The sequence below is a fragment of the Stomoxys calcitrans genome, chromosome 4, assembly GCF_963082655.1.
Source record: "Stomoxys calcitrans chromosome 4, idStoCalc2.1, whole genome shotgun sequence".
Classification (NCBI taxonomy): domain Eukaryota; kingdom Metazoa; phylum Arthropoda; class Insecta; order Diptera; family Muscidae; genus Stomoxys; species Stomoxys calcitrans.
In genome coordinates, this window is record NC_081555.1 from 119,968,546 (window position 1) to 119,978,782 (window position 10,237).

The 10,237-nt window shown below is 39.3% G+C and overlaps 1 protein-coding gene across 1 annotated transcript; it reads left to right on the forward strand.

Annotated features, from left to right (window-relative positions):
- The first annotated feature begins 6,413 nt into the window (after positions 1–6,413).
- On the forward strand, positions 6,414–8,659 carry LOC131997013 (uncharacterized). Its single transcript, XM_059367252.1, has 3 exons — positions 6,414–7,200; positions 7,260–8,536; positions 8,635–8,659. The coding sequence occupies exons 1-3, from the start codon at positions 6,940–6,942 to the stop codon at positions 8,657–8,659; spliced, it is 1,563 nt and encodes a 520-aa protein (XP_059223235.1). The 5' UTR covers positions 6,414–6,939.
- Positions 8,660–10,237: the final 1,578 nt, after the last annotated feature.

Genomic DNA, 10,237 nt, shown 5'->3' on the forward strand with positions numbered 1-10,237 from the left:
GCCATATCGGTTCATCTTTTGATATAGCTGCCATATAAACTGATCTTGGGTCTTGACTTCTTGAGCCTCTAGAGGGCGCAATTCTTATCCGATTGGAATGAAATTTTGCACTACGTGTTTTGTTGTGATATCCAACAAATGTGTCAAGTATGGTTCAAATCGGTCCATAACCTGATATAGCTGCCATATAAACCGATCTTGGGTCTTGACTTCTTGAGCCTCTAGAGGGCGCAATTCTTATCCGATTTGAATGAATTTTGGCACGACGTGTTTTGTTATGATATCCAACAACTGTGCCAAGTATGGTATATAAGATTCGGCCCGGCCGAACTTAGCACGCTTTTACCACAGAAGGATAGGGAGTATATTCATTTAGTCATTCCCATTGCAACACATCGAAATATCAATTTCCGACCCTACAAAGTGCATATATTTCGGATCGTCGTAAAATTCTAAGACGATTTAACGATGTCCTTGTGTGTGTCTGTTTTCCGTCCGTCTGTTGTAATCATTCTAGAGCCCTCAAAAATTGAAATATTGAGCTGAAATTTGGCACAGATACGTCTTTTTCATGCACGCTGGTTGAGTTCTTGAACGGGCCAAATCGGACAATATTTGACTATAGCTGCTATATAGACCGATTTTCCGATAAAGGGTCTAATGCCCATAAAAACTTTATTTTTTTTTTCGATTTTGCTGAAATTTGAAACAGTGAGTAGTTTAAGGCTTCCCGACAACTGATCCAAATATGGTTCAGATCGGATTATATTTAGATATAGCTACCATATAGACCGATCTGCCGATAAGGGGTCTGAAGACCATAAAAGCTTTAATTATTACCCGATTTCACTGAAATTTGCAACAGTGTGTTATTTTAGGCCTCCCGACATCTGACCTAAATATGGATTAGATCGGTCCATATTTAGATATAGCTGCCATATAGACTGATCTCCCGATGAGATCGGTTTCCCGACAACTGATCCAAATAAGGTTTCCCGACAACTGATCCAAATATGGTTCAGATCGGACTATATTTAGATATAGCTACCATATAGACCGATCTGCCGATAAGGGGTCTGAAGACTATAAAAGCTTTAATTATTACCCGATTTCACTGAAATTTGAAACAGTGTGTTATTTTAGGCCTCCCGACATCTGACCTAAATATGGATTAGATCGGTCCATATTTAGATATAGCTGCCATATAGACCGATCTCCCGATGAAGGGTCTGAAGGCAATAAAAGCTTTATTTATTACCCGATTTTGCTGAAATTTGAAACAGTGAGTAGGTTAAGATCTCCCAACATCCGACTTAAATATGGTTCTGATCGGTCCATATTTAGATATAGCTGCCATATAGACCGATCTCCCGATGGAGGGTCTGAAGCCCATAAAAGCTTTATTTATTACCCAATTTCGCTGAAATTTTAAACAGTAGGTTATTTTAAGCCTCTCGACATCTGACCTAAATATGGTTCAGATCGGACTATATTTAAATATAGCTGCAATATGGACCGATCTCCCGATAAAGGGTCTGAAGGCCACAAAAGCTTTATTTACTACCCGATTTCGCTGAAATTTGGAATAGTGCGCAGTTTAAAGCCTCAAAACATTCGATGCAATTATGGTTTAGATCGGGCTATATTTAGATACAGCTATCATATAGACCGATCTGGCGAAAAAGGGTCTGAAGCCCATAAAAGCTATATGTTTTAACCGATTTCACTAAAATTTGAAACAGAGAGTTATTTTTAGGCTCCTGATACCCGACCTAAATATGGTTAAGATCGGATTATATTTAGATATAGCTGCCATATAGACCAATCTGCCAACAGAGGGTCCGAAGCCGATTTCGCTGAAATTTGAAACAGTGAGTAGGTTAATACCTCCAAACATCCGACTTGAATATGGATCAGATCGGACTATATATAGATATTGCTGCAATATAGACCGATCTCCCGATAAGAGGACTGAAGCCAACAAAATCTTTATTTATTACCCGATTTCACTGAAATTTAAAACAATGAGTTTCTTTGAAACTCACGATATCCGACCTTAGTATGGTTCAGATCGGTTTATAATTGGATATATCTGCCAAAAAAAACCATTATTTGTTCTATAAAATTGAATAGTGTCATATATATTAGACCACTCAATGTCCGTGCCGAATTTGGCTGCTTAAGTTATCCAATTTTCACCGGATTGTGACGAAATGGAATTTACATATATACCGGAGGTGGTGGGTATCCAAAGTTCGGCCCGGTCGAATTTAATGCCTTTTTACTTGTTATTTGTGGTCTGGACTTCAACATCTTCAAAATCAGTACAAACAACTAAAAGCTCGTTAAATTCGGACGGACCGAATCTTGGAAACCCACCAGCATAGATTCAGCTAAAAATTTGTATGAAATTAATTCTACATACCAAACTTCTGCAAAACCAGCAAACATTAAAGCTTCTACGAACCGAACTAGGATAATCGAAAGGCGGGTTTATATGGGAGCTATATTACGTTATAGATTGATGTGGACCGTACTTGTTACACAGTTATTGGAAGACGTAACGGAACACCGTATGCAAAGTTTCAGTCAAATCGGAAGAAATTGCAGCTTGTAAGGGCTCAAGAAGTCAAATCGGTCGATCGGTTTATATAGAAGCTTGAGCAGGTTATAGACCGATTTAGGCTGTACATGGCTAAGTTGTTAAAAGTCATAACAGAACACCACATGCAAAATTTAGGCCAAATCGGACAAAAATTGCGGCTCGGGAGATCGGTTTATATGGGAGCTATATAAGGACATCGACCGATTTGGACCCTACTTGGCATAGTTGTTGGGTGTCATAACAGAACGTACAAAATTTCAGCCAAATTGGTTTATCCAGTCTCTAAAGATCGGGTCCACCCGATACCGGTCTAAGGATTGGATTAGTGTGTCGGTTTATATGAGAGCTATATAAGGACATCGACCGATTTGGACCCTACTCGGCATAGTTGTTGGATGTCATAACAGAACGTACCAAATTTTAACCAAATTGGACAAAAATTTTGGCTTCCAAGGGTCCAAGTCAAATCAGGAGATCGGTTTATATGGGAGCTATATCTTAATCTGAACCAATATGGTCCATTTGCAATACTCAACGACCTACATCAATAGTAAGTATCTGTGCAAAATTTCAAGCGGCTAGCTTTACGCGTTCGAAAGCTATCGTGATTTTGATAAACGGACGCAGGAACATGGCTATATCGACTCAGATATCGCGACGATCAAGAATATGTAAACTTTATAGGGTCCTAGACGAACATTTCGAGGTGTTGCAAACGAAATGCCTAGATTAGTATACCCCCATCCTATAATGGTGGGTATAAAAAAACTTCTTGAATATATGCCGTTTGAGAAGGAGTAAGAATATCTGTATGAAATTTTAAACGGTTGGAGCTGAGGTGTTAACAAGGTCAAATGCACATCTTTGCAAGTCGCACTGACATTTCGAAAACATGTTCGGGCTGCCTTATCTTCATGTGCGCTCCGATTTCCATACAACGAAAGTTTAAAAACTATAAATTAACCTCTAAAAAGAAAATTTTAAGTTAGGAATTCCGTGCTACTTACAAAATCCTTAATTGTTTTCAATACCACTCCCCTAAGTTGGTTCATGCCTGGTATTGTGTCCCCACCTAAGTGCTGATATCCCTTAGACGTGAAAGCCGGGCCATGACAAAGAAAATGCTCCAACGTCTCATCATCTTCTCTACACATGCTATCACTTTCCGCACCGATTTTAAATAAGTGAGCTCGTAGTCCTATGTGTCCCGTTATAATACCAAAAGCTATACTGACTTCCCTCTTACTTCCTTTGAGTAATAGCGTCGTCTTTTCACGATCTGGATCCCCCCACAAAATTTTCGCCGTCCTACCGATCGTTTCGCTGCTCCACAGGGTTGCATGCGCATTCGTCGCCCACGCCCTTAACTCGGACTGCGTCGACCCGAAAGGATTCGGGTTAATCAAGTTTATTGACGGCAGTCCTCTGGCCTTCACCACCAAATCGTCTGCTCTTTCATTCCTCCTTACTCCGTTATAGTCCGGCACCCAAACGATGCGGATTTTCCCATCCTCAGTGAAGGCGTTAGTCTCCTTCATACACTTCAAGACTGTTCCGGTTTTTACTGCCCCTATGGCAATTTTACTGTCGATAAAGATGTTCACACTCGACGTCCTCGTGTTAGCGCCACACCACTTCACGCATTCCGTGATCGCCCGGATCTCCGCCTGCAGCACCGTATTATGGTCAGGCAGTCTAAAACAGATCTCAGTCGCTGGGTTCTCAATGCAGAGCCCCAGGCCCACTCTGTTCTCCAGCTTTGATCCATCCGTGTAACATGATCTTCCAGTTGGTAATACTAGGGTTCCGTCAATCCAAAACTGTGCCGATGGCAGCAGTGCCTCGTACTCGACTTCAAGGTTCATCTCAGGTATCCGATCGGAAACCTCATCCCTTCCTTCCAGGTTTCCTATCGTCGCCTCGATTATACCGCGATGGTATGAGCTGCTCCCATCCCATTTGCCGCACTTATTTTACACAAGTGAGCTTGTAGTCCTATGTGTCCCGTTATGATACCAATAGCAATACTGACTTCCTTCTTACTTCCTTTGAGTAATAGCCTCGTCTTCTCACGATCTGAATCCCCCACAAGATTTTCGCCGTTCTACCGACCGATTCGCTGTTCCACAGGGTTGCATGCGCATTCGTCGCCCACGTCCTTAACTCGGACTGCGTCGACGCGAAAGGCTTCGGGTTAATCAAGTTTATTGACGGCAGTCCTCTGGCCTTCACCACCAAATCGTCTGCTCTTTCATTCCTCCTTACGGATTTTGCCATCCTCAGTGAAGGCGTTAATCTCCCTCATAAACTGCAAGATTGTTCCTGGACTTAGCGTTCTGGTTGTGACTGCCCCTATTGCAATTTTACTGTCAATAATGATCATCACACTCGACGTCCTCATGTTAGCACCACACCACTTCACGCATTCCTTGATCGCCCGGATCTCCACCTGCAGCACCGTATTATGTTCAGGCAGTCTAAAACAGATCGCAGTCCCTGGTTTCTCAATGCAGAGCCCCAGGCCCACTCTGTTCTCTAACTTTGATCCATCCGTGTAACATGATCCTGCAGATAGCAATACTAGGGTTCCGTCAATCCAAGACTGTGCCGATGGCAACAGTGCCTCGCACTCGACTTCAAAGTTTACCTCAGGTATCCAATCGGAAACCTCTTCCCTTCCTTCCAGGTTTTCTATCGTTGCCTCGATTATACCGCGATGGTATGAGCTGCTCCCATCCTCAATCCATCCTCCCATCGCCATAAGTCTCATGGCCGCAGTGGCTTCTTCACACTTAATCTGTAGGTCAATGGGTCGGATATCTAGAGAAGTCTCCAGTGCCCCAGGTGGCGTGGTCCTTATCGATAATCCTATGTTAAGACAACATGTTCTCTGAACCTGTTGTATGGTCCATATATTGCACTTTTTCTCTATAGCAGTTCACCAAACTACTGAGGCGTGAGTAGGTATTGGTCTTATACCGCTCCTGTAGAGCCATTGGACTATCTTCGGATTCAGGTGTCATTTCGAGCCTGAGACCCGTCTTCTCATCCAATATCACTCCTAATTGACCTTGTCAGGTATCGAAATCGTTTTATTGAGAAAACGTGGTGCGTAAAATTGGCCCACCTTCGTCTTCCCCGTGACCATCCATATTTCAGACTTCCATGGGTTAACATTGAGACCCCTGGTTCGAGCCCTGTCATATGACATATGCAAGATCCTTTTGACCCTTCTGCATAGCTGGTTCCTTCTCATTCAGCATCCGTAATAGGTTATTTATGGTGGTCAACCAAAGGAGTGGCGATAAAATGTCCCCCTTGTAACGAGCTTTGTGCCACTTTCTGCCCTATATTTATGTCATTCGACACACAATTTATCCACCTGTTCCTTAGCATATGGTTTATCCAGTCTCTAAATATCGGGTCCACCCGATACTGGTCTTAGGATTGGATTAGTGTGTCGGTCCGCACATTGTTAAAAGCCCCCTCGATGTCAATGCATACCGGCAATGTGTGCGTCTTTTCATCGAAGGGTTCTTCTACAATATTTTGTGCACGTCCCCGTGTAGGGCAGTCTCCACCGACCATCGATTGACGTAGGCATACTATTTGCATTTGAGCAGCCCGCTAGATGTAGTACTCTTTATCATGGTATCAACAATACTTTCCATGGTTTTGAGTAGAAAGGACGTAAGGCTTATAGGCCTGTAGGCCTTTGGTGTCGCATAACTTGCCTTGCAGGGCTTGGGTATAAACACCACCCACCACCAGCAAGTCCTAGGCACGCCGCACAGTGTTGCCCCGGTGGACAAAAATGCAAAAATCGGAAATGAAAATTTTTATGAAATCTTTTACTAATCTTTTAGAAAACACTTCAAATATGAAGAATTTAAAAAAAAATAATTATATTTGAAGTTCCTCGTCATCTAATGGGCGTTTTCGTACGAAGGTTTTTTAACAAATGGATGATGCATATTTTTTCCCAAAAATTAAAATTTCTGTTTATGTAAACAAAATTGATTTTTTATTTATTGGGGTACCAAAATAGAATAAGATCTTAAAGAGGACATAATTGACAGCACATTTGTCAACGTAAGGTGTCACTGACATGAACATATGGTTAGTACCGTTACTTTTAAATAAGAGGCAAAAATAAAGCAATTACTGTCAAAAGTGAAATTTTCAGCAGAGTGGATCTAAAAAAGTCCAACTGGGACCACGCTAACTCTTTTTCAGCGTTCTTCAGTGAAGTGTCCTGAATCAAAAAGGCTAAATTTCAGCTGCACCAACTTGCACCATTTGCGTATATAGTGTTATATTATATTAAAGCTAAAATGAAAGTGCGTGAGTTGTATAATATTTGGTTGTCTGTTAAAGCAGTAAACCCAACGCATGTAAACAAAGTAATAATAAACAAAATCGAAAGCAATGGCAACAAGTTACTGAATGAACAAGACAAAGAAAAAATAAAATCAACTTTAAAGAAGTTCAACAAAAAATGGGTTAAATGTTCCCGTATGAAACTAAGGTTTGAATCATCCAATAATATTTGGCTGGATACCGACATGCGTCTGGGCGTAAATGATTTCTTTGAGGTAATTAAAACATTTTTTTAAAGCTTATCACCACTATGACCAAAAATATTTAAAATTAGGAACCAAGTACTAGTGGCAGTAGAGGAAGACCACGAAAGTCCTTTGAAGAATCGTGCAATAGAACAAAGAGAAGGCGAGTGGATGAGTTAGTTACATCGAATTCATCAGAATTAATTAAAAAAGCTGCGGAAAAGCTAACTATCCTGAGTAATCAAAGCACCATATCAGTTAAAGAGGCTTTGGGCTTGTACGTTGATATGGATTTGTCCTATAGAACATACAATATGATGAGAAATTTAGTAAATTCATTTCATAAGGATTGTTTCCCATCGTATAAGGCTTTATTCAAATCTAAACAAGAACTTATACCACATGATATCGAGGTAACAGAGAGCTCTGCAGAAATTCCATTGCAGTCTCTATTAAATCAAACCGCAAAAAGCTTGATGGACTCCCATAACTTGTGCCCCAAAAAAGATATTACATTAGAATGTAAATGGGGGTTCGATGGAAGTTCGAACCACAGCGTATATAAACAAAAATTTTCGAACCCAAGAATTAATGATGAGTTTATATTTGTGGCATCTCTGGTACCATTGCGATTTTTTGATCCTAAAACCTCCACAACATTATGGGAAAACGATCGCCATTCCTCACCCAGATATTGTCGACCAATAAAATTCATGTTTATGAAAGAAAACCCTGATTTGGTGAGAGATGTGGAACGGAATATTTCACTTCAAATCGAAAGCTTGAACAGCTTTCACCATGAAGAAAAAAACGTAAATGTCAGTTTTTCTATGAAGCTAACTATGATAGATGGCGCTGTCTTAAATGTTCTTACGAATAATAAAAGCAGTTCAAATTGTTGTATTTGTGGGGCGAAGCCTACCGAAATGAACTCAACTGCAGTGTCTGAACGCGATGTAAATGAAGAGCATTATAAATATGGACTCTCGACGCTGCATGCTAGAATTAAGTTTTTTGAATGTATACTCCATATTGCGTATAAGTTAAAAGTGAGAAAATGGAGGGTTTCAAAAGAACAGGAGAAACAAGTAGTTTCTGAAACTAAGTCACAGATTCAAAAAAAAATTAAAGAACAATTAGGATTAATAGTAGATAAAGTTAAAAATGGTTATGGCACAACAAACGATGGAAATAGCGCCAGAACATTTTTCTCAAATATTGAAATTGCATCGAAAATAACTGGAGTTGATAACAATTTAATACGAAACTTTTCAATAATACTGCGAACTATTTCAAGTGGATCAAAAATAAATATAGAAAATTTCGATACGCTCTTGAAGGAAACAAGGGATTTGTATTTAAGCAAGTATGCTTGGTATTTCATGCCAGCTACGGTGCACAAAGTACTTGTCCATGGAATAGGATTCATAAAATATTTCTCAATTCCTATTGGAATTTTGTCAGAGGAGGCAATGGAGTCATGCCATAAAATAATCAGAAAGGCAAGACTAGAGCATACACGAAAGTGCGACAGAGAAAAAACTAATAAAGATTTGTTTGTATATATGATTTTACACTCAGAGCCATCCATTAGTGTTTTAAGTCAAAAGAATAGAAATATCTCCGAAAACTTAAATGATATTCAATATTATATTGAGCAAGATTGAAAACCATACAAAGAAATGTTGATACCTTTTTTGAAGTGTTATTATGTTTTATGTTGTTTTATAAGAAATATGAAATAAAAAATTAAATAAAATAAATTTGAAAAAAATTTCGCTTTACATTGGTTCAAGAAGTCAAATCGGGAGATCGGATTATATGGGAGCTATATCAGGACATAGTCCGATTTGAACCATATTTACCATGGATGTTGAAAGTCATAACAGTAGCCTTTGTGCAAAATTTCAGCGAAATCGGATAACAACTGCGACCTCCAGGAGCTCAAGAAGTCAAATCGGGAGATCGGTTTATATGGGAGCTATATCAGGATATAGCCCGATTTGGTCCATACTTAATGTTTTTCTTAATTTAAGTCAAATATACATGTATTTAAAATTTTAGAGCTCTATCTTAACTCTAACTATTTTTGTCCAACGAATGTATGAAGAGGCAACACTGTGCGCCGTGAATATAGTGGGCAGATGAGGCGCAGTTAGTCGGTCTCCTTTGCGGTAACGCCGGAGATTAGATACAGGTGACTTAAATGATTGAAGCTCTTCAAGGCTTCCCTGGCCATAAATTTCTTTATGATAAGCCTTCGCACAACCTAATTATTCAAGCATTACGGGGTCTCCGTCGTATCCTGGGAAAAATGCCTTTTCATCAAAATTTAATACTAAGAAAATAACTTTCATTTAAAATTAGTCTTTAAAGAAATTGTCTTTGAAATATGTTCTTTAGAACTTAAGCGTTTTTGTTGCTTAGCAGTTTCATCAAAGCAGTTTTTCCTAATCATACCTTCAGTTGTGTTGAAAGAAAAATTGTCTTGCTTCATAATACCAACATAACATTTCTTTATTAAACAATCTACCACTCCTAGACATATTACAAAAATTATAATCTTCCGGCTTGCTATCTGTTTCTTTGTGTCCGTCTAGTCTGGACCTGATGGAAGGACATCATTAAACTTAACAATGCAGTATGTTGATTGCAATATCAACTGAGGATTCCTTGGTAGCATGCTGCACATGTTATATAAAGAATAAGTCTCGTCATTTTAACATAGATAAGCTGATATAGAAATGTAATACAAAAAGAAAATCTGTAGTTGTCGTTGTTTGTTACCATCCAAAAGGGACAAATCTTGACAGCAACAGATTTAAAGCGCCTTGATGCAAAAAGTTACATATGACTTGCCTCCATCAGCATCATCATTTCTATTTGTCTTCTCTGACACTGTCTGCAGACTTTGGCTGCAATTATTATTATTACTGTTGTTAGTTTTGTTGTTAATGCGACTGCTGTTGGTATCCAATGATTGGCTCTGGACACATGTTAGACGTTTCAGATTGAATAAGTGTTAAAATCATTTTACGAAAAACTTAACAATAGTCAACATAGTTTG